This window comes from Micrasema longulum, unplaced genomic scaffold, assembly GCF_059751315.1.
Source record: "Micrasema longulum isolate JH-2025_06_02 unplaced genomic scaffold, ASM5975131v1 h1tg001716l, whole genome shotgun sequence".
Lineage (NCBI taxonomy): Eukaryota > Metazoa > Arthropoda > Insecta > Trichoptera > Brachycentridae > Micrasema > Micrasema longulum.
Window position 1 is genome coordinate 562040 of NW_028278894.1, and position 26963 is coordinate 589002.

The 26963-nt window shown below is 34.0% G+C and overlaps 1 protein-coding gene across 5 annotated transcripts in view; it reads right to left on the reverse strand.

Annotated features, from left to right (window-relative positions):
- LOC148274244 (uncharacterized) overlaps positions 1–26963 on the reverse strand; it is a 140241-nt gene that overhangs the window by 81300 nt on the left and 31978 nt on the right. For all 5 annotated transcript variants that reach the window (XM_088237400.1, XM_088237402.1, XM_088237403.1 and 2 more), the window contains one exon: positions 20650–21301. In XM_088237400.1, the coding sequence (XP_088093526.1) occupies positions 20650–21182 (533 nt within the window). In that variant the 5' untranslated portion in view covers positions 21183–21301. The remainder of the gene's footprint in view (positions 1–20649; positions 21302–26963) is intronic.

The window sequence follows — 26963 nt, forward strand, 5'->3', positions numbered from 1 at the left end:
TCATATTGAAAAGCAAAGTATAAGCATATATCTAAATAATAATAGCGCTAGGATATTGCCTTTGGGTACTCCAGTGCCGATTTTGAAATCGAATGCTTCAAGTATCACTTTCAATGTACATTTATGTGTAAAGGTTAAATTTTGAAATGAAAACAAGTACGGTTTCTCAACCTCAAAATCTCAATTTCATAGCCACTAAGCTGGGTTTGACATGCAAATGAAGATAATTATTTTGGGTACGTAGTACATGTCATATACTCGTATCTCGGTGCCAAGAGTTCTACAAAATTGTTTACTACAAGAGAAGAAGAATTAACACCTTAATCCAAGGTAGAAGACAAACTTTTAAGTAGGAATACGTTCATTACTGTTCGTTATTAATTTTCATTGAAAGCAGTGGCGGACAGTTCAAAGCAAGTTGTGTTTGACAACAAAAAAAAAAACACTAATACAGTTTTTTCACAAATCAGGAAAAACGTTGATGTTAATAAAATACTAATGATAGTTTTAATGCCAGAAAGCTTTAGGATAAGCTATCTTCTACCGTTCTAGAAAAATAAGGGAGACTTCAGGAAGTGTGGCAATTATAGAGGGATAAAGCTTGTATCCCACAATTACCGTGTACAAAACAATTAAAGGTACTGTATTGGCATACTTGTGTGAGGTGCTTACACTGACACTTTTGAAAGAAAAGTACTCCGAAGAATCTGCGGACCAGAGAGAGAGAAAAATCAGTGACGCATTCGGCATAACGAAGAACTGTACAATATGTACCAGGCCCCGAGCATATCGGTACATATGAAGTTGCTTAGATTAAGATGGGCCGGACATGTACAGAGAATGCCTGATTCACGTGTCCCTAAAAGATTAATGAGCAGACACCCAGGTGGAAAGAGATAAGTGGGAAGACCCAGGCTGAGATGGGAAGATGAAGTGAGAAAGGATGCAGCGCAGTTTCTCCGGGTGGCAAATTGGAAGACGGCGGCTGAGGAAAGACAGCTGGAGACCAAAGCTCGATATGGACTGTAGCGCCATCGGAGACAGAGAAAGCTTATACTCTACAGTATGAGTCGCGTTTATTCCGACTTTAGATATGTCCCAATGTTAGTAGGATTTAATCATGCCATTTCTTTTTTGGTCCCTTAGTTTTTTTGCTTCCATCAAAATTAGCATCATAATTATTTTTGGCTGTTTTTATGCTATTCATTCGTTCTGCACGACTAAAGCAAATCAGCCCCCTTTTCTTAGTTTTGTCAATAATGCTTGCTTTAGCCTTTAATTATACAAGTATAGAGACATTTGTGCACCCATCGCAGTTTTATTACATATTGTCCTTTGAGATTTTCGTAATTTCGACAGCATTCAGCCTAGTTTCAATTTTGTCTTTCTAATTCCATTCATCTTACCCTTAATTAGGGTTAGTACCAAGATCGTGATTACGATGGGAACCTAAGGACGTTATACCATGACGGTATAGTTGAAGATAAATTATCTCACGTTTTCTCAACTCTTCCATCCGTTGACATTTGTTATCTAAAAAAGCTCTGTTAATTAAGAAACGATGACTATTGTAAGTGCGATAATATTTCTTTACGGAGTATCAAACATATTATATTACAATGCCCATTTTTCAGTTAGGAACGCCATTATCTTGAAGCAGAATGCAGAAAAGATGGAATATCCTTAACAGATATTCAAATTGTCGTTAAAAGTAGTTTTCACGCGCTGTTGTTCTTAGATTTTGCAACAATGGTGATTGGTCTCATAAAGGTAATAAATCAAAATCAGAGATCAAACATCCCATTTCCAAAATAAACACTGATTTTTTTTTCCGAGTACCTTAGCTTTGTGCATGACACGTAAGGCTACTTAATACAGGGGTCCAAACATATATAAATAAAAAAAATAAAAAAATAAACTAAAATAGCTGAAATCTTTATTGATGTGGGTGTGATTCAGCTGGCTAAATTATTCCACCTACTACGCAAAGCCTGAAAACACGTCAATTTTTATACCTTCTTCTTTTTATAACAATTATTTATTTAATAATGTTTTGAGAATGATCAAATGTTTTTAGACAGTCTGGTATTATGATCTAAATTTATTGCAACATATGGGGGAAAACATATATCTCAAAAGAAAACGTTATACAAAAGTGGATAGAGAAGAGCTTTTTATTATTATTTGCATGGGTCTTTTTACCACGAAGACGCATTATTAATATTTATCCGTCCTTCTACGTCACTGTTAAATAAGACAAGTTTTAAGTATTCGGGAAGATTCCACAACGCTGCCGGCGCCGCCGCAGACGTGCGACGTCAACGCCAACGGCCGCTTTATCGGGAGTTTTGAAATAACGAGGGGTGAGGATCATAGGAAACAATTTGCTAAATGTTCATATCTCCCATTCGGGGTTATTGCGAACAGGGTACAGTGTGCAGGAAAGTTCGCGAGCTTGGCTGTGTCGCGCGTCAGAAGTCTTCGTTATTTTCACTAATGAGAAAGCAAGTTCCTAGCTAAACGCCGAGATAAAACTTAAGTGGACCGCACGTATATAAACAGCATTGTTTAATTTATATTGCAGCGGAGATGGAGAGCATTTTAAGAGAAGAAATGTGACAGTCTCTTGATGCTGAAAGAAATGGCATCTTCAGCAGACCACCTAATTAAACCGGTAAATGTGCTCGCTCGCACGAAGAGTGATCGCCCCGCCTACACAATAGCCCGATACTCCGCCATTAAGCCATAAATACAAAATAGCGGCCGTCGACGCTAGTTATTTTATGTACTTACACAGTGTGGGACGTTGTAAGTACCGCCTCATTTTTCCAAAATTTTATATTTCAAACCAGCCCAAAGTATTTTCCCGAACGGACAAAAGTATTTGAAATTTTCACAAACTGAACGGTTTGGGTAGGTAGAAAAAATTGCTTTAAGGCAATATGCCCGCCCTTATATGTATATTTTATTTTATTTTATTTATTAGGGATATCAACAGTAATACATGTAAAAAAAATATAATAAATAAAATATACAGAGAATGAACCAATGACAGATATCCACAGAAATACATAATCGTACAATACATGCTAGTGTGTTTGTGTTAGTGTAAGTGTGTGAGAGGGTGGGTGAGTGGGTGTTATTATGGAATGAGGGTGGACACATTATTTTTAATTAATTAGGTTTTTTTTATTTTTATTTTAACACATGAATGTATCTTATGATATATATTTATTAACATATTACAACTGAGATTAAGAACATTTTAAAGAAGGCAATATAGATGTCTAGGCATCTACAGGGCTTATGACCTGTCATTGGCTGGTTCAAGTGGCCACTTTACATACTGTATATAACATTTTCAGGCGTTGCCTAGTATGTAGGTGAAATAATTCAATTTGATGAATCTCACCCGCATAAATAAAGGTTTCAGCTCTTTAACTTCACAAACATCAACAGATGAAAGAATTGAAGGAATATAGATGTTCAAATATGGGCAGAATGGTGAATGTTACACAGTGTGTAAAGTGGCCACTTAAACCAGCCAATGACAGGTCATAAGCCCTGTAGATGCCTTGACTTCTATATTACCTTTTCTGAAATGTTCTTCATCTCTGTTGTAATATGTTAACATTGTTTATTAGTTAAGATATAACTAGGAGCAAATTTTTTTGATTTGTACAACTATCTAAAATAAATACATTACATTGTAAATTTAGAAAACGTATTATCATAAGGAAGATAAGGTGAAATTTCTTACGCTTTAGGTACCAGTCCAGAGACCATGAAATCTTGTAGTGTAAAACCACCTTATAAACAAATATGTTTATAAGGTGGTTTTACACACAGTGTGTAATGTGGCCACTTAAACCAGCCAATGACAGGTCATAAGCCCTGTAGATGCCTAGACCTATATTGCCTTTTAAAAAATGTTCTTCATCTCAGTTGTAATATGTTAATATAAACAGCTCCCGAGGGAATCGAATCCAGTCCTTGTCTACAAAAATTTGGACAAACTCAAAATAGTGTTGAAATATATTTATGTTTTTTTAAGTACAAAATTTTGACCAATCTTTTCTTTTGACCAGTCTGTTTTTTGGTTGGCTGGAAGTTATTGCTTTCAGCAATAAGTCCGCCAAACTACTTATTCTTTGTACTTGAAGTTTTAAATAAATAAAATAATGATGCTAAAAAAGAAACGGTTATCCATGACGTGATTATTTTATATCGCATTCATTAATATTAGCAAGTACAAAATTGCTAATGCTTTAAAAAAATAATCATGAATCCAAGGTTCAAATACTTACAATAAATTGCATTACGACAATGTGTTGTCTAGTAGAGGTATTTTTATTTTGGCAACTCTCATTGCATAATATTTCACGTATCTTAAGTAGTATGAGTACGTACAAATTTACATGCGATATAAAAGTACTTTGAAAGCTAAAGCACAAATGTCGAGATCCGTGAAGTGTGTAAGGCTGAGACATGCATTATTGACAGAATTAAGAAAGGGGTGCTGCGTTGGTTTGGACATGTAGAGCGAATGGACAGCGAAAGAACGACTAAAAGGATCTACGATGTAAATGTTGATGGATGCAGAAAACGAGGAAGACCGAGAAAGACATGGCACGATCAAGTCCATCAAATACTTGAAGATGGACATGTCAAAAGTAGGAATAATCGGCGTGCGTGCATAAGAAGATGTATGAATGTAGAGGAAGCGAGGTCTGTATGCCAAGATAGAGTGTTATGGCGTTCTATCCTCTCTGCCTACCCCTACGGGGAAACGGCGTGATGGTTTGTTGTTGTTGTTGAAAGCTAAAGATATCCAAACAATCAAAATATTTCGGACCTAAAAAGTTGCGTTATTTCAATAATTCAGTTCTTACTACACAAAAGTAAACCTTTTTAATTTACAAGATAAGAGATATGACAAAAAAATATTTACTAGTTGGTACTTATTTATATTTACAAATTACAACAGAGATGAAGAACATTTAAGAGAAGGTAATATATAAGTCTAGGCATCTACAGGGCTTATGTCCTGTCAATGGCTGGTTTAAGTGGTTACTTTACGCACTGTGTAACATTCGTCATTCTGCCCATATTTGGACATCTATATTCCTTCAATTCTTTCATCTGTTGATGTTTGTGAAGTTAAAGAGCTGAAACCTTTATTTATGCGGGTGAGATTCATCTAATTGAATTTTTTCACCTACACACTATGCAACGCCTGAAAATGTTATTTTTTTCAATTTCTATACTTCTTCATGGACCAGGTGGATTTATCAAAAATATTTTGAGTTTGTCTATATTACCTTCTCTTAAATGTTCTTCATCTCTGTTGTAATATGTTAAAATAAACGGCTCCCCAGGGAGTTGAATCCAGTCCTTGTTTAGAAAAAATTGGACAAACTCAAAATATTGTCATTTTTATTTGATTCATTTAATAATATTAACGCCTGAAGGGCTTTTACATAACTGTTTGGATTTATCTAGAGTACGAACGTTAAAAAAATATAAGTACCTATACTGCAAGAATTATTTTATTTTATTTTTGAATATTTTATTTATTTATTCATTTAAAGGTACACATTATAAAAAACAATAATAACGTATTCATGAGGCCAAAAGCCCTGTGTTGATTTGGGATACAATATAATGGAAAGTGAAAGCATGCATATTATTAAAAAATACTAAAAATAAAAATTATCACAAAAACATGAATTGTAGTAAACATCTCGACAACACGCTAAATTGTACATAAATGTATGTAATGTCTCGCAGCAGTATTCTAAAACGGTTTCTTTCCTTCGACAAAATCCAACTTGTACACTTCTCATAAAAATGGCTTTCGCTTTGGTGAACTTAATGTGTTCATCTAGGGCATCTAAGAAATTGAACACTCTTACATCCAGTGACCGGTTTAATCGCTTTCGCGACATCTTCGAGACTGGTATCTTTATTAAGAAATTCAATGTATCAATACAAAACAGAGGTACGGATAGAGAATTCAAAATTATATGAAAGCGATGAAACCGGTCACTGGATATTCCAAATTTGTGTAATAAAGTATCACTCGTCTTTTATTTCTGTGATAAAGTTTAAACTAATGCTTAAAATATGATATTGTCTTTTTTTTCCTCTCTAGTTGCATTTTGACAGCGTTCCACTTAAATTTTTAAAACCGAGTAAAAATAATCACAGATTTTTTTACCAGTCATCGTAATTATATTAAAATACGCCTTTAACCTCGTTTTATTTCTAGGTTTATTACGATTTACAACAAATACAAACGCATAGAAAAAAAAAGAAATAGCTTCTTTGAGAAAATATTTGGCAAACCTCCAGTACAACTAGTTTTAATATCTTGATTTTTCTGGTTAAAATACCTATGTATGCGCATACATACATATGTTGTAACATAAAATTAATGAGGTCGAGACATTAAACCGTTCTGATATTAGATCGTCATCTACGTCGATCTCCTCATTGCTGAGACTCCTGACTATGCTTCCTCTTTGTCCTTATAACTTTATGTCTTGTTGTCTTTAACCTTTCCTGATCCCTGACACAGCGATGCCCAGTGTTTCGATTCATAAAAAATAGACGCTAAAAATTCTGAAAGGTCTCGGAACCCATTTGTGCGAAGTATTTTATCCTACCATTATATAAAATTGTGTTAAATATTAATTATGGATAACTTATATAGCGCCATTTTCGTAATAAAATACCTCAAGGGCGCTTTACATGGTGATTCTATTGTTAAGTTAATTTAATTGAAGCTTTTAAATTTGTAATTTAATTAAAATAATTTATTTTGTTGTCACGTGCTACGGATTTATTCAAATGATTTAGAGAACAAGTGGGTTTTAAGTTTTTTCCGAAACATCACTTCACTTTCACAGCCTCGCACCTCTGTTGGGAGAGCATTCCATGCCATAGGGCCTGCGACCGCAAATGCGCGCTCACCAAATTTAGTGCGCTGTTTGCGTAGAGGTATAATAACTTTTCCTCTCGCCGTAGACGTAGCTGATCTAAGCGTGAGACGCCTGTCAGCCAGTTCATCTGGAATGCGTAGTTCCCTTAGATATTCCGGAGCCGAGTTGTGCAGTGACTTATACATAAGCCAACAGAGTTTGTATTCGACCCTCTGTGGAAAACGTAGCCAGTGTAGTTCCCGAAGTAGTGGAGTGATATGACTGAACTTAGAGATTCCGAAAATAAGTCTCGCTGCGGCATTCAATACAGATTGTAGGCGAGTCATTTTGTTCATTGGTAGACCTGCATAGATACCATTACAATAATCGACTCTAGACACTACAAACGCATTTATTAATTGACGGGCGGCATCAACCGGCAAATTTTTGCGTATGCATTTAATTTGTCTCAGCTGGTAGAAGCATGAACTTATCGTTCTACTTATTTGAGCGTCAAGAGGTAGGTCAGAATTGAGTAAAACTCCCAGTAGTTTAACGGTGGGTAAAGCGGTACTCCCTACATTAGGTAGAGCCGTATCCTGGATCAAATTCTGTCGTCTGGCTGAAGCCACCCACAGTTGTTCAGTTTTTGATGGGTTTAATGTTAGTCTGATATATGATTGTTATTAAAAAAAAAAAATGGCCACTGAAACCAGCCAATGACAGGTTAAAACCCCTGTAAATGCCTAGACTTCCATATTCCCTTCTCTGAAGTGTTCTCCATCCCTGTTATAATTTGTTAATCTTAATGACTCCCTTGAAGACTCACAATGAGGCTTACTAATCTCCCCTCAGTTTCCTTTTGCAGGATTTTTACTTAAAATTAATTCAATCAATATATAAATGAACAACTAAAAAAATGGAGCAATAAATATCAATTCTCAGTAATTTTACCCTGTCATGTGGATTTTGACGATGCGTTTGAAATGGGACAAACGCGAACGCGGGAAATTTTTACCAATACTTAAGTGCATTTATTTTTCTTTCTGACCTGCACCAGCTGGTAATAATTAAACACCTTTTTGTCAATAAAAACGTGCGAAATATTTAGGTCAATAAATTTTGTATTATTTGACATTAGAATAACATTAACATGTCATTAGCTTTGTCTACCACACCCATACTTATACACACAATATTGATTGTAGTAGTAAACGCTGCCTTAGTTTGCGTTGAGTCAATATTTGGCTTTTTTATGAAGTGCCAGCATGGGTAGACTACGAATAATTAGAAAATACTAAACATGAAATAAAAAATAAGCAATTTTGCCTTTGAGCGGCACGATTCTTTAAAGCATGCTTTGAATTGCAGAATAAACGCAATGTCTTGTTATCTATCTATATCTTTACTAATCATATACCATTGTGAGCCCTGAACTCCACCAGAATATGTCTCCATTCCTCCCTGCATCTTGCAGCTCTTCGCGAGTTCGTCAGGCCGATTGCTCTTATCACTTTACACACTATCCAGCCATCTTAATTTTAGTTTGCTTATGCTTCGTCTTTCGGAGTGGTATAAAAAATCTTTTTTGAGGTACGATTATCTTTCATTCTGTGCACATGGCCCAACCATTGTAATCTTTTTATTTTTATAAATTGTGCAATGTTGGGTTCGCCATACAGTGCCTCTAATTCATGATTAAACCGTCTCCTCCACAATCCGTTTTGGTTGACAGCACCAAATATCTTCCTTAAAATTTTTCTTTCAAATACTAATACGATGTTTTTATCTCTTTTGGCCATAACCCAGCATTTGGCATCATATGCAATGACCGGTCTGAAGAGTTTTGTAAATAATGGTCTTAGTTTTTCTAGTGAGCAATTTGAATCCCAGATGTTTTAACAAGCCTTGATAACCTATGTTTGCTGCCGATATCCGTGCTCTTATCTCAGTACAATAATTTTTATCATTAATAGTTTCAGTACCTAAATATTTAAAGGAGTCTACATTGTCTATGTGGTGTCTTAAACGGGCGCGCGCCGTGCCCACACAAGCCCAAATTAGACTCACGCGCAGCGTTGTGACGTCACCTTGCAACCCCTCTTCTGTTTCCGATAAACTATTTCCAGTAGTCGACAAAACGGGCTATTCAGTCATAGTTTTAGATATTCTTTTATCTTAATAGTTTATGCACACGTTGCCCTCAAAATAACACTAATATTGGTTGCGGCAAAACCTTACATGACACAAAGAATGAACCGTATGATTTTCATTCATATCCACATAAAAAAAATGGATTAAAATTACGTTAACACGAGATAAATTAACAAAAGAGTTGGAATGTAAAAAATGTTCTAACAAAAATACCCAGTATTTAAAGTAAAAGAATATATAGATATCATCAATGAACATTCTTTCAGTTCCATGAAAGATGTGAGTATCCAAAGATATTCTCTTACTCTTACTCTTACAAGTTTTCTTCATCTTTAATATTATTTCCATTTGTAAATACTCACTACAAACAACAAACTTTAAAATATCTTTTATTCACTTAAATTTTAATTTTTCAGCAACATTCATTAATGTTTTTCTTTTTCCTTCTCTTTTTTATACTTTCATAATTAACCTTATATATAATTGCTTTATAATATGGAAACTTCACTGGTCCATTAGAATTAAGTCTAATTGTGTAAAATATTAAACCTTGTAACTGTACTGTATGCTTCCTGAATAAAAGAAAATAAAATAAAATATACATTATGACCGGTCACCCGTCTAAGAATAGCATAATAATTAAAAAATATTTTCAGGTATTGGCTAGGATGAAGGTGAGCTAAAAATCAACTCTGGCACCACAATCTTTCACTTATAAATTTTATTAGGTTTAATTTCTGATTTAAGATTTAATTAAGTATGTGGGCATACGCAATAAGTAGAGGAGAGTGCGTATGAATGGGACATTTTTTATTTAACGTCACTAATTTTTCTCCTTAAACGAAATTGCAAACATTAAACGTGATTTTCCTTTACTTAATCTTTAAGTAACAAATATGCCGTACATTGTTTTCAAATAATTTAAACAGTGGCACTCACAAAATCTATTTGTAAAAAGCTCTAAATATGTCTTATTATTAACACTATAAATAGGACGCTAGTATACTTTAAATAGAACATAATATATTAAAATGCAAGATTGGTTGAAAAAAAAGTGTTATGTAAGAAAAATGAGTGAACACATTCATAAAACAGGTGCGAAGGTTTTCACGGTCACTGTTATCAATATTATGTATCTTTTTTGGGTGATACCGTGTATGTTGGATTTGATTGAAACAGGGCGCACAGCAAAGATGAGAATTGACGAACACAAAAGAGCGTGTAAACTTGGACATCCAGACAAATCCGCAATAGCGGAACACTTTATAGACACAGGACATTTTTTCGCCTTTGAACCAAAAATTCTACATAAACCTAGTAATTATAGTGCACGAATAATAAAAGAGGCAATTGAAATACACAGACATCCAAATAATATAAACAAAGACGACGGGCTTAAATTAAATTCAACATGGTTCCCAGCACTACATATGACAAAAACGAAGAGAAATGTGCCTACTGCAGGCTGCGACACAGTACAAATTACTAGTACATAAACATAATTATTCTTTCCTACAAAACAAGAAATGTGCCTACTGCTGACTGTGACACGGTACAAATTACTAGTACTTAAACACATACATTTCTCTATAAAACACACAGTTTTCCCTGAAGATGGCTCCTGCAATGGTAGCCGAAACGTCGGATCAAATCCAACATACACGGTATCACCCAAAAAAGATACATAACATTCATAAAACATTTAGACAAATCTGTAGATACATACTTTTTTTTTTTTCAAAATTTTGATTGCAGTAAAAGCATTTGCTATAAAAAATAAAAACGCATTAGTATAAAAATCATAATTAGCCAAACAATCGCATAGTATGTAATGTGTATTTATACTTCAATGTCTTTAAACACAGTTTATAAAATAACATAATTAAAGAATCGTTATAACTAGAAAAAAAAGTAAAAAGAAATTAAAGCGGTAAAAAAAGTGGAGAGAACCTAAAATTGCAAGATTTTCATGGGCCCAAAGCCTACACAATTTTAATTCAATTCATTGCGCAACACAATATTAATTTGTATTTTCCATCACAAATGTGACAAATGTACGTAAAAGTTTGATATAGACCGAAAGTACCGCTGTGCCAAATCCATCAATTCTATAATTTCTTGTTTAAAAATAATTATTGTGAAGGCGTCTATCTTTAAAAAAAAATACCGTTAGATTTTTTTGGAAGCAACAAGGACCCGAATTGCGCCTTTCGCAAGGGTCGTTGTATGTAATAAAAGTCTGTCCGCTCGGGCAATCGGGAGCCTATTGTTCTTGCCGAGAAGGTACCCCAAGAACCGGCCACATGTCAATATTTGTGAAGCTCAGGACACTTTTAAAAACGCGAATAATAATAGTTTAAAATAATATTTATATTTCGAAATCCAAATCACTTTATTTCCATGAATAACATATTTATATTTTACATGAAAATTATAACAGCAACCATCACGCCGTTTCCCCGTGAAAGTAGGTAGAGAGGATGGAACGCCACGTCACTCTATCTCATCATATAGACTTCGCTTCTTCTACCTTCATACCTATTCTCGTGCACGCTCGCCGATTATTCCGATTCTTATCATAAGTTAATTATAAGACTAGGTTAATTTAATATTTAAGTAGTAGAATAAGTTTTAAGAACACCATTTGGCGGGAAAGACGGGATTCGGCGGGAAAAGAAGACCGCCCCAACCGAAGCGTGCGCCCGCCAATGAGAGCGACGAGACCAACCGGGAAGGGGGGACGTCTAAAAGATGATAAAAACCGTGACGCCCGCTTCCCGGACTCTCTTCCACTTAGACTCTCTTCCACTTAAACTCTTCCTACGGAATCTCTTTCGACGGAGACTCTCTTCCTTGTTGGACTCTCTTCCTTGTTAGACTCTCTTCCACTTAGACTCTCTTCCACTTAAACTCTCTTCTACGGACTCTCTTCTACTGCGTCAGTTGACCTCAAGGGTCACGGGCGGGTGCCTTGCCATCCCCGTGGCCCAGTCAGCAGCCCAGTCAGCAACCCAGTCAGCAACCCAGTCAGCAGCCACTAGAGAAGCCACCGCGCTGGCTAACCAGCCCTGAAGCCGCAGCCCCGACGCTGCCGCCTACGACGTACCCCGCGCGCTCACGTCGCCGCACCACGGTGACGCAGCCCACGCACCCACGCGCCCACGCCGCTGCGCTCATGACGAGCCGCCCACGTCGAGCCACGTCACTTCTCATGCCCCGCCATGGGACAGGAAGCCACGCCGCCGCTCATGACGAGCCGTCCTCGCGGCATACCTCACCGCAGCTGGACGCCGCCGTCCCAGCTACCCCTGTCGCCGCAGCCAGATGCCGCCTCCCCCTACGATGCACCACGCCGCCGCCCCCATCGCGTCCTGTGCCCACGCCGCACGCCAAGGACCCACGCCGCCTTCGCGTCACCACGCCGCGCGCCGCATCAGGGCGTCAGGTTAATTTTAAGTTTATGGTTTAAGTAGGTTAAGTCTAATTCTAAGCTAGGTTAGATATTGTTCATAATTTAATTTAAATACATTTGATTTCCATCGTTTATCTTATTTCCTTTCTTACCCCTCCACATTGACATAATTAAACTGAATGCAACTTTAATCTAATTGTTATTCTGTACGAATAACTGGCGCCCGACTAAACCAAACGTCTCTCACTCTCTTAATTAATGATTTTTTTTTCCTCTAATTTTTATTTAATAATTTTATATATTTTTACTTTTAATTACCTTTTTCGAGGTTGTCAAGTTTTTTATACATTTAATTACAAAAAAGTTTTATGTTCATTTTTTATCAACATACCTTTTAATGTTTATTTTCTAACGGCACGATTTTTATAAAGATGACTAAATCACACGAGTTTCTTACTTTTTTATCAGACTACAGCCTTAAAGCACATATGAGAAAAAATCTCACACATTGAACGCATGGAAGGTTATTTTTTGTTAGTAAACGTTGGGATTTTGGATGACAACGCGTAGCGCAATTTTACATCAATGAGAATTAACATCACGTTAATGACATTTTTTTCGTATCAAGATTGCAGTTTGAGTCATGTTATAAAATTTACAAAAAAATATAATTAAAACGATTTTTTATACATACTAAAAGAGATAGAGGCCAACAGAGGGCGCTGTCAAATATGATAAAATAAGAAACAACTGACAGATTGCTCTCTTTTCCACGCCGACAACTCCCAACAAATACGTTCCGTCAAACTTCAAAATCTCTTAATTTTAAATTATACTTATCTATTATTTCAGCAAAAAATAAATCTCATTTAAGTAATTCTCCTAGCGGATCATTTAATAACCATGATACATAATTACAAATAAATGGAATAATAACTTATCTTAAACCGGAATAATCTCTCAATGGATTATATCCAACGCCGTACTTTGCACAAAAAGAACAAAATGATTCACAGCATGAATAAAAATTTAATTCTATTATTGTCCTCTGATCCCTTTTCCTCTCAAAATACGGTTGATATTTACCTAAATAATAATTTATTGAATGGTAATCAAAAGCATCGACTTATCACAACTAAGTTTGCGCAACTGTTAGTTAAATGTCGCAAACTATCAAATTCTGTTCAACCAGACTAGACGCAAGATAAATAACACCCATTGAACGTAGTTATGCTAGTTAACAGCCAGTTAACAATTTTGAAAAAAATAGATATTGGTGTTGTCGGGTGCAGTTATGTCAATTCATGTTCTGCTAAAAACAACCAGGCCGCTTTCATACAAAAAAACTGTAATAATCACATTCTGAAAAAAGTGTTGATCACAAAAACGGCATTTCTAAATTTGCAAAAAACACCCACATGACTAAAAAAGCCTTAAGTTACCTGATGGAAGATTAATTATTTTAGAAATCAAATTTTCTTAACTAAATTAATGTACTCCTTTATAAATTAATTCAATTTCAAATACTCTCCATAAAATGAAAGGAAAGATTGTCCCTGTAGCTGGAATACTGTACAGATTTCAGAGAATTCTTCCAGTTTCGCTGCTTCGAGCAATCTATTTTTCTATGGTCCATTCGCATTTATCATACCTATGCTGTGTTTGGGGTTTTGCAACTAAGAGCAAAATTTCTGAGGTGCAGATTATTCAGAATAGAGCGATCAGAAATGTGTTTCACCTACCGTATGATACTCATGTAAGGGACATTTATTTTGAAACAAAAATCATGCCTTTTAGCATGCTTTCCTATTTCGAGATAACTGACACTATCATTAATACTACTCTCGACTCAATGCACAGTAACATAAAGCCAGCTTTCATTGGAGACATCCATCGGTTCAGTACTCGATCAAAAAACAATATATATATTGGATCTGTGAAGTCTACGAAGTTTGGTACTAGATCTTTACAATACATAGGTTTCAAGGAATTCAATAAATTGCCACAAAAATTTAAAGTACCTATTTCAAAATATAGAAACAGGACGTGCGAATTGAAGAATTATTTTTTCCAGAAGTACTTTGAATAAATAATGTTTGTTTATAGAGAATGCGCATCTTAAACATATACCTTTTAATATTTCACCGTTTTTGATGGTATATGTAATTTTTAATACTATTTAAATGTTATTTGTGTTTTTTTCTTTTTATATACTTTTTTTGGCTTGTATACATAATTTCAATTTTTTCAACGTTTTTGATAAAAAAATTAACCTGTATTGGGTGTGCGCATATTTTGTTAATTAAAAAAAATGATTTTATTTTGTACTAGTTCAGTATGTATATATACATCCATGTAATTTTTAAACTTTTTCAATTTTCTTTCCCAGATTGCAAAATGTAAACATTATTTTGAATTTATTTCCATGCCTAGTATTCTGTTTATTCTGTTATTTTCAAGTATTTTTCATACCCTTTTTAATTTGTAGTATATCATAATTTTAATTTTTCTGCTTTTGTTAAATAATATTATAGTTTAAAATTTAAAAACGTCTCTAAAAAAAATATTATCTGTATGTCCCTAAATGAGTTTTTTTAAAAAAAACTCCTTGGGGAATATTGTATATAATTATGTATAATATGTTTTCAATATAATAAAAAAAAAAAAAAAAAAAATTTTTTAATACAAAATATCACCTCATACATTCAAAGTTTGAATGATGTATCATTCAATATTAGATCTGGCCGTTTTCCGCAAAATGCATATTTTAGGTTATGTGATCAGCAGTTTGACTTAAAAAATCATCAAAATTCCTTTAACACATAATTAAATTACTTTTAAAATTATTGTAACAAATGAATTGAGTGATTCTTTACAATAAAGTACCCCAATATAAATATAAAATGAAATGTTCAATACATAATGACACAGCATACATCAGAGTTTTACTACGGCTGGCTGTTTTCAGCAAAATGCACGTCTGGTGATCAGCCAAACTATAAAAATCATAAAACTGGTCAAATTATTTTTTGTACTATAAAAAGTACGAATGTTTGCATTAGTTGTCAAAGTAAAAAAATATTCTAACTGATGTGCAGATTGAATGGGAAAATATCACTTTTATTTTACATTTTAAAGCAATAAAGGTCTATGAAATATTGATCAGTAATTTTTTTTTTTGCTAATTATTCTTCATCTTTTTATGGTTCCTCTCCCCGCTGGAGGTTGGAAATTATCGTTGCGATTCTTACTTTATTGGCAGCTGCCCTGAACAAAGACTAAGTGTTGCAATGGAACCAGTCGCGCAAGTTCTTAAACCAAGAGATGCGCCTTCTACCTGCACTGCGTCTTCCTTCAATCCTTCCCTGTAGAATGACTTGTCAAATTTTATATTTTTCGCCTCTCATCACATGCCCAAAGTACTCGAGTTTTCTTTTCTTAATGGTCTTCAGTACCTCTTTATCTTTTTCCATCCGTCGGAGAACATCATTGCTTCGGACTCTATCCACCCAGGAGATTTTTAATATCCTCTTGTAGTACCACATTTCAAAGGCTTCGATCTTTTTCGAAGTGTTTTGAGTGATTGTCCACGTTTCGACGCCGTAAAAAAGTACTGAGAAGACGTAACATCGAGCAATGTTATTAGTAGCATAAAAAATATTTTTAAATTTGTAATTTAGAATTCCCGCAAAAAATCTGTCATTCTATTGGCCACGCCCGTAATACGTCACGATTCATGTTTATTTGCTCCTGATCATTTAAGTTTATTTAGAACATTATCACGAATCTTTAAGTCACAACTACCGAGGCCAAACAAGTCGCATTTTTCAAGCAACGTATTTTTATTAAATTTCTTTTTTATATTTATATATGAAAGCATTTCTCTACAACATCCATATTGATTTGAAAATACAATTAATTATTCTCAATCTTTTTAAAATATTTTCATCGGTATTCATAGTATATGATATTTCCCTAATATTAATTCTTTTCACAAAAGTGCTATTATCCCAGTTTCATTTTTCAATGGCTGGGTGCTTTCTGCATAACTACATTCAATTGTGATTATTAATACTAAGTATAATATCAAAAATCAAACATAAAGTACTTTACATTTGGTTTATGTCAATAACTCAATGATTTAAGAGGAAACGTGATCTGATTTTTCTTCATACAAACCTATTCCCGTATTTTCTCCCCTGATGATGTCACTAGAGGAGTGTTTTTTTACACACGATAGATATTTACCATTGGCATGGCGTGTCGCTCTTCGCTATGGTTTTGTTTTCTATAAATTATTTACTATAATGCAATATATGGAAATAGGACCATCCAAAAACCCTTTATTTTATCTGCAGTCTTCAGACGAACGGTACACAAATATGATCAATATATTTTTGTAATAAAATACGCCTCCACCATTTGCAATCGTTCTTCTTCTTATTTTTCTTCAGCCTTATTCTCCCCACTGCTGGATAAAGGCCTCTTCCAAACGTCTCCATTCCTTCCTATCACCCGCTTTTATCATCTACGTTTTACCGGCAATAGAGGCAATGTCGTCGACCCATCTTTTCTGTGGCCTTCCAACACTTCTTTTGTTTGCCCGTGGTCTCCACTTTATTATTCTGGGTGTCCACCTGCCATCATTTTGTCTCGCCAAGTGGCCTGCCCACTGCCATTTCAATTTCGCTGCACGATCCGTAATATCCACGACTCCGGTTCGGCGCCTTATTTCTTCATTTCTTATTTTGTCTCTTAGATATACACCAAACATCTGTCTTTCCATGGATCTTTGCGTGCATTTTAATTTCTGGCTACTTTTTTGTGTTATAGACACGGTTTCTAGTCCGTATGTTGTCATTGGCAATATGCACGATTCATATACTTGTCTTTTCAAGCATATAGGGACTTGTGACTCCCCGACGAATGTGTGGGAAATCAATGTATGACAGGGTTACGAATGATGAAATCAGGCGAGAGTGTAAATCTGAGTCAAGTGGGTCTCTGAGTTTGTGTGGTCATGTAGAACGAATGGACGACGAAAGAATGGTAAAACAAGCATATATGGCAAAAATAAACGGTAACGTGAGACGAGGACGACCAAAGAAGACGTGGCATGATCAGATAAACCAAAATCCTAAGTCTGGCCATGTCAAAAGCAGACAGAACCAAAGGACATGTATGAATGTGGAAGAAGCTAGGAATGTATGCTAGGATAGACGTGTGTGGCGGTCCATTCTTTCTGCCTATCCCTACGGGGAAATGGCGTAATGGTAGTAGTAGTAGTAGTAGTAAAGATGTAAGCTGTGGTGATCGTTGAAATTTTTCGCGTAGGTTTAGTGGCGCTTTAGGACTATAAAGCATAATTAACAGAAGAAAAAGAGTGTGATGATCTTTCCACTGTTTAACTTTGAGCCATTTCAGTTTCTGAATTTGTCTGATTCGATATTTATTATCAGTTCACAGAGAGTTCAAAAATATACGACAATAAGGTGAATGTTCCCTTGAGAAATGTATATTTTACGTGTGCTGAAATATAAATCGACGTATAGGGAAATGCGTTGGTAAAAAAACGTCTCGAATAGGCTGAAATTCCAACATGAAAACTGCATTAAATGTGTTTTACATTGCGGCATATCGTACGCAGCAAAAGTGGGTCATTAATAAATCATTCTTGATTTATTTCATGAAATATTCAAGCACGGACCATAGAAAAGTGCATCCAAACTCAATAAGATAAGTCGATGTTTATTAATGTGCTTCAAGATTGCAAAATATGAATGTGATGAAATTTTACAAGTATGGGTTTGCCTCGAAATTGTTTGCTTAGTTTATTATCTGTTCTTGTGTTATTTATCCGTCTCACCTATACTTGCAGTTTATACACATATAAATATATATTACTTTGTAAGAGGCATAACCCGTTGAAAATTAAAAAAATTAAAAGTTGATTCTACATTCCAATATTTGATGTACCTGGCACTTGAAGCGTACGGCTGATCACCCTTTTAAAAAATATATATATATAATAGGTAAAACAGAGTATTAAAAAAATAAAGAATAATTACATAGCAATGAAATACATATTAACAGTAAAAATAGTAAGCAATAAATCCCACAAAGTTATGGCCTGTTTGTGGGAAATGTTTATGAATTTTTTGCTCCTATATTAAATAGACAGGTATAATATTTTTGTGTCATATAAAAAAGAAAAAAGAAAGTATTCAGTAAAAGATAAGCAGGTACTTTTTTATTTTATAGAAATTAAAAAAGGAAATAAAGAATATAAAAAAAACACGAAAATATTATGTATTATTAAAGAGCAACAAAATATATAATAGAAAAAAAAATTAATATCTTTAGTCTAAATCCAGGATAGTGCGTGTTTTTTTAAAGAAGGAAAAGTTTGAAAGTTTGTGATTAACAACAAAATTATTTAAAAAATTTGGGCTTATAAAATATGCATGTTCTGTGCTAGCCTCGTTTTACAATGTAGTATTTCTAGCACACGATTCCTTTTTAGACGTATGCCCGTATGCAGAGACAAACCTTAAGGTGAGGAAAGTACATTCTATTGTCTTCACTTTCGGGTTATTCTCTGCATTTGAAATTAGAATGTACTTTCCTCACCTTAAGTTTTGTCTCTGCATACGGGTATTAATCTATTTAAATTACTTTATGTATGCGGATGGGTGTATGTATGTGTGTGTGTTTATATGTGTGTATATATGTGTGTATATATGTGTGTATATATGTGTGTATATATGTGTGTATATATATGTATGTGTGTATGTATATGTATCAAAATGTGTATACGAATAAGTTTATATTTTATTTGTCTGTGCTTTCTATTAATTTGTTAACTATTATCATATATTAGAATGTAATTGCCTAGCTTGGAACGGGGTATGTACCCTTGTTAACTGGGCAAAGTGAACGTTAAATTGTATTTTGATAAAAGGTGTTAATAAATAAATTTCGGTTCTTAAATATATATTTAAAACGTTGACAACAATATATTTGTCTTATTTCCAAAAGTTTAGCTTCTTGGAACAATTGGAAGAAAGGAAGAAAATCGACTTTGTGAAGCATTCCTTTTTAAGTAATTTTTTTAATAGTTTTTAATGAATTTATATTGTTTTTAAAAGCTCCTCCCCATCCAATTACCCCAAAAGAAAGTAATGACTGTAGAAATGCATAATGATGAGAGTGGCTCGATGATTTGGGGGCCACATGAATTGAAGTACTCTTTTATGATAGAGAAAATCCAAAAGAAGTTTCTGATATATCTCTACATGAGAGAGTGCGGGTATTATCCTCGGCTCTACCCAACCGAGTTTCTCCAGGGTATGCTTGGCTACAACAGTTTAGAGGCTAGAAGGAATGTGTATTTGACTACACATTTTTATCGATTGCTGCGCGGTATGATCGATAATTCTGAGATTATGATGAGCATTGGTTTGTATGTTCCTGACCCAAGACAGCGTCAGCATAGATTGTTTCATATTCCAATATACAGGATCAACCTGCCTATGGTTATACCTGTTGGAAGGGCTACCGCTATGCTTAACAACACCGCTCTGGATATTGATCTGTTCCGTATATCCGAAGGGGTTTTCCGGAGCAGTATTCTCCTATTATTTTGACATGAGTCTCTTTATATATTTTTTGTCTGTTTATAATATGTACGCATTAAATTTAAGTTTGTAATGTATGTATTATTTAAAATTAATTAATTTAATAAAATTGAACGTCACACGCGGAAAAACAAAAATTTCTAATTTCAGAAACACAAAAACCTATAAAATCATAGCGCTGATAATACGACCTATAGAAATTAAAAAAAAACATTTTTTTACTTAGTTGAATAGTCTATTAAGAAAAAAAAACGCTTGTGCAGAAGGGCGTGGCGGTCTTATGGATACGTATTTGAATAAAGTTTTTCCGTTTTATGTTTTAGTTTTCCTAATGTTATCTTTAATTTTAACTAAATTTACACATTCATGTTTCACTGCTGCACTTGAATGTATTTCTAATAAATGTAAAAGCCCGTAGGGCGTGTAAATTAATAAATAAATAAATAGACTGAATGAGTCCGCAAATAAATGAATAATAATAATTATTATTGTACTAAAATAATTATAAAATGAATGTACTCACGAGTAGTTTTGATTGGCGTAGCAGTGTCCTAAAAATCTGCATTCGATTGTGTTGCACTGGTAGTCCTTAACGGGGTGTTCTGCAGTGCTGATTTCATACGTGATATTGAAGCCATACACGTCCAGCAGCGCTGGCAAGGCCCGCAGGTGGTGTCCTTCCAACCGGCTGAGGCTCAGCTCGACCAAGAGATATGGCCCGGACACCTGAAGCCACTTGACGTGAGTGGCGCTGGACTCACTCACGGTATGGACGACCCTGGCCCCTGCCTTGTACGCGGAGTCGTAGTACAAATACTCGGTGAACTTCAGCCCGGTGGTCACGAAGACTTGGGTCAAGTAGACCACGATCGACCCGTTGGAGTCCGAGTCTCCTTTCGATATCAGCCACTGACAGTGGATCGGAGTCTGGAATGACGCTGGGAAGTTAGGAGTGCTTATAGTCCCCGTTCTGGCAGTCAGCACTCCGCCGCATGATGACGTCAGCGCTGATGGAGATGTCATCAACACCAATAACGCAATACACAAACACCACATCGTATTAATTTTTACACTCACTGCTCACAAACTTTTTTGCGGTTTCAAAATCAGTACGAATTTAAAGCAGTTCAACATTTTTGTTGGTATTGAAACGTTTTGACAGTAACATAACTAAGCTACAAAAAAAAATCACATTGTTAAAATACCTATACAGCGTGTTCTTTAAACCCTGTCACTTCCGAAACCACGATGATCAGTATGAGCAAGAAGACATATTGGCACATTGAATGAAAGAGTGCGGGTATTATCCTTGGCTCTACCCGGCCGAGTTTCTCCAGGGTATGCTTGGCTACAACAGTTTAGAGACTAGAAGGAATGTGTATTTTACTACACATTTCTATCGATTGTTGCGCTGTATGATCGATAATTCTGAGATTATGATGACCATTGGTTTGCATGTTCCTGATAATTACCTAAGACAGCGTCAGCATAGATTGTTTCATATTCCGATATACAACCTGCCTATGGTTATGCCTGTTGGAAGGGCTACCGCTATGCTGAACAACATCGCTCTGGATATTAATATGTTCCATGTATCCAAAGGGGTTTTCCGGAGCAGGATTCTCCTACTACTTTGACATGAGTCTCTTTCATGTATTTTTTATCTTTTTTATAATATGTACGTATTGAATATATTTTTGTATATGTTATGTTTAAAATAAATCAATTGAAAATTAAAATAATTTTTTAGAACAAATAAAATTTACAAAAAAAAATATTAAAAAAAAAAAACGGTTGCTTACTTCTGCAGGGGAGAAACGATGAGGGAGAGTCTGATATACCATCAATCGCGTGGTTGCGCCCCCCTCGCTTCTCCCCTACAGAAGTAAGCACACATTTGTTTTAAAAAAAATATTATTTGAAAAAATTTTCTTAGTTCTAGATATTTTTTCAAATATGCTAATATGTCTTCTTGTCCATACGTGATCATCGTGGTTTCGGATGTGACAGGGCTTAAAAAACACCCTGTAATGAAATTTAATGTATAAATTTCAATAAGACAATATGACCATCCAATGTATTTACGAATATAAAATCTAGGCGTTGCTTTGTGATGAAGATACGAACTAATTTTAGATTTTTTTAATTAATGTAATCGTTATTTATTCACGCTTTTAATAAGCGCATTAATTTTATGATAACATGCTATTTTATTCGATGAGAGTCAGGAATACAATATATTTAAGAAATATGTTAAAAGTTATTAGTTTATTCATAACTCGTTTTTGTGTAGCACTGATTGAAACTGAATGAATTTACATTTTATATTAAAATAATTAAAAATAAAATAACACTTTTTTGTAAGACGTTACTCCCCATTATTTATTTATTTTTTATACAGGTTGGCTGGGGAAGTGGCGTCCAAAGGTGTTTGTGTTATATTAACGTTCTTATAATTTACCCAAATATTTTAACTTTGGTGGCCATTTTCAACGAGCTGCAAATAAATTGCTATTAAAAATGGAAATCAAGTTCGGGTAGAGTGGGTTTCGAACCTCGGACCTCTGATCCGTCAGTCCGCAACACTAGCCACGGGACAACAACCCGATTATTATTATTATTATTATTATCAGTCTTGTTATTATTTTTGAGACCATTTTTTTGTAATGAGTTTTTTGGTGATGAGTAATGAGTCATGACTAAAAAAAAATTGTGTATTATATTACAAAAAAGCGTTTGTTTATAATAAAAGCACTTTTCATTCAGAAAAAAACATATATATTTTAAAATCTATAAAACTATATTTTTTAAATTGCTTTATTGAAATATGTCATTTTTTGATAATATCAAAATACGGAACTAGTTTTTCCTGTACCAGTGCAGTGTTTACCAGTGCAGTGCCCTATGCACCATTGAGTGCCAAAAGGGGAATGGTGGTTATGAATAACATTTGATCGATAGTAAGTAACATTTGTAAGATATTTATTTAACCCTGTTCAGTAAAAATATTAATTCAACATATATTCTGGTGCCTTGGATTGAAATATTTATTAATAAATACGAGTATGTGTATTTAATTTATATAGCGCCGTTTTCGTGATAGAAATACTAAAACTGTTCCCACCTATTCCTACATATATAAACGTTTTCCAGAATTCAGCCTTTTGGGACTGTACGTAATTAAAATTTATAATTATAAAGTTAATCAATAATTAAAACACCAAATTAACATTTTCGTACAATTAAAGGTGTATTTTAAATCATTTAACACGTTCGCTGCCAACCTAAAATATTTCAATCGAAAAAAAAAACTGAACATGCTTTTTTATCATATTGGCTCGGAGATTAAAAATAATAAAAAATGCAATATGAAGCAAAAAATGTATGTACGAGTATATAAATATAAATTTCTTGCAATTTTAAAAATACGTATGTATTATATATAACTGTACGATATTCTAACGTTCTGACTGAACTGACCTAGAAACTGTGAGTAACATTTTTAATGCTTTTTTTTGTTGTTTTTTTATTTAATTAATATAATTATACACTTTTATAGTTTTTAAATTTCAACTATCATATTTTTAATCAAACTCAAATCCCACCAAGCCACTTTCTGTAGCTTGTTGGTGGAGATTATATTTATACCAACTTATATAATATTATCTACATTTATAAATACAATGAATAACATATATAATTAACAGCTGGAAGATCAGAATATACATGTATATACAAATAATAATACATACATTTATTTTTAAATACAAGAAAATATATGAAAAATTAAAATATTTAAATATAAGCTACTATTCATATATAAACTTTTGATCGAGTAGCCACTCTCTTATTTTGCTCTTGTTACAATGTGAGTTAAATTTAAGTTCTTTCGGTAATAAATTAAAAATGCTAGGTAATAAATATTTTAGAGTTCTATTATCATACTTATTACATACTTTTAATACTATCAAACCATCATTATACGTGAAGCGTGTATTATGGTTATGTTTGAGAGGAATTTTGAATGTATTACTATTAAATTGTTTTAAATTGATGCAAAGCCTCAGTTATCCTCGAACAGGTAGAGTTTTAAGTGTTTTGTACGGGAGAACGTTATCACTTCTTTGTTCGTAAATCTCTGTTGGTACAATTATCTTAACTATATAGTACTGTAGACCCAGGATCTTGCTAAGCTGTACTCTCCAGTGGACTCAATAGTTCCTTAAACTTTTCATCATGCATTATTGATCGTATTTGTGGACCCACAAATATTCCCTCTTTAATTTTTGCATCACTAAATTATGCAAACTTTTGTTGTATTGTGAAACCGGGAGTATCGTCCATGGCTTTGACGTGATTCTGTGAATGGCGGAGAAACTTCAAATACATATTTAAAAACAAGATAAAAAACTGCATTAAGTACACTTATTGGTACTCGTAAGACAAAAATCATGTTGCCCAGTATAATTGACGGCAGTGGCGAATGGTGATTTTATTTACAGGTAAGCTATAAAAAAAATATCATATATTTGTACCTACATAGGAGGTACATAATATAATGTTAGTAATATATACAATAAATTGATATTTTTCTGTAGTTCTGTGTGATACAACAACTCTCAATCATGAAATCAACTCATTTACAAAAATTACCATTATGAATTCAGTCCATATTAGGTATTCAATTGAAATGTCAACTGGCCGCATTATTCGAATAATTGATAGTGTTAAAAACGGCCGCGTGGAGCGTTTACTGTCCTGCAATATGACGCATGAAAGTAATTATGGTCTTATGTCAAAAGTACCATCTTAAAGAAAAATAGTCCTTAAGAAACAATGTTTGAAATACTGTTTTCCAAATCAAGAATCTTCAAATAATTTGTGTAATCTGCAAGTTTAATTTAATCTAGGAGAAAAAACCCGCACTGGGGTGGGGTTATAATACATTCAAAATATAGTGTACTTATTTGTATGAAAAAATAAGCTGGAATAATCGGCTAGTTTCTTGGCTCACCGCAGGCGCTGGGCGCGCTTTATTGAAATTTATATTTATTTTAGGATAAAAATACAAACGGTGGAAATGTTTTAAAATAAATGGTAATTATTTATTTGTTTTTCTGTAAATGAAGTTACGATAAAACATTATTATGGTTACTCAAATATAATGGTAAGTTGTGCATAATCGCTTCTATACACAGTTCACCCCTGATTGACGGAGCCAGCAAAAAACCTGATGGTTTTATCTGTCATACTCTCTGCGCAGGTAATTACAGAAGCAATACATTTTTCCAGGTATAACAACATGTGCCGCCAATTATTTTCTCATTTCACTTGATTGTTCATAAAAAATATACCTACTATCATGGGAATTACTCAGAAATGGCTGTGTTTAATAATAATGGTATTTCGTTTATTTTTTACGAATAATGATGAAGTTTATTGCTGCACGATAATTATTTTATTCAAGTATTTATTTAGAAAACGTAGATGTTATATATCTTGTTTTATGATATTCCCGAGAAGTTTTGGAAAAAAGAAGCCGACAGCATAATAAATTGTCATATGATAGTATTGTTAATTGATTACACCATGCTAGATTGAATAAATTATTGAACGAAAAAAGAAAAATTAAAAGAAATGCACTACTAGTATTTTTGTTTAGGGAACCATATAAGCTAAAACCACCAACGGACCTTTAAATGCGACTTCTGATTGGTAAATAAATTCTCACAGTTCGCTTTGTCGCAAACTTCAGCTCTGAGGATAAAATTTGTTGCAATCTCGCGGTGGATTCTGTTTAAGGCTGTATTCCCATAAAAAGTAAGCAAATCAATTTAGCCCGGTTTATCACGGTTCAGCCATTTTAAAATGCTGCTTTTTAAGAATCGCTCTATAAAAAAAAGTAAATGTACATTAGATTAATGCAATAAGGTATTTTGGTTAAAAATATACTTTAAAGTTTTGTATAACTAAAATATAATTACTTTTTGACGGGCAGATTACGCATCTTAAAATTTATACCGAATATTGATTTTTTGATTCTCATATAAAGCCATCGTATTAAAGAAAAAAATATTAAACATTATTCCAAGATAATAAATTGAACAAAAGAACTAGGTGGCAAAATCTTAAACTTTTGTTTTTGAAAAAAAAAATAAAAGCATTTCTTATTACGTAAATTTCGTGGTATTTTACCGCCTTCCAGAATTATTAAAAAATGTAGTTATACATTTGTCATAATTTTTATCAGACTATAATAACGACTATCGCGTCTCTACTATGAAACCGTTCGCGGTAAAAACTATTCTTTTACCAATCAAAGTTTGCATTAAAAACTCATTTGGAGGATGTTGATTATATGCGTCAAGGACTGCCTGTACGAAAGTCCCGAGTAGTAGAGTAGCACAAGACTCACAGAGTATTTCTTCGTGTGGTACAAAAACGAGAGCGAAATAAGGTTTTAAAAGCGATACAAATACGACCAATCTACGAAACGAAAGCATGACATTCGAAGGGGTCTGATTAAAATATTTATATATCGTCTTAGTTAAGTTTCTGTCAGCATACAAATTAGTGGCGAAAGTGTCACATAAATAATTCTCCCGGTATCAACACCCGGTCCTTAAACTAACTAATTTGCTCCACACGCGTGAAATGTTTATCTTAACTAAACTTAACTTACTGTGCATACAATAATAGTATACCAGCGCCAACGTAATGACACTTTAGACGTTTGCACGCTCATGAAGTTCCGTAAAATTGACACTTAGGTGGAAGGAAAAAATGCCGTGCTTCATTGTTGAAGGTTGTAGGCGCCGCAACATTGACGTAACGCCG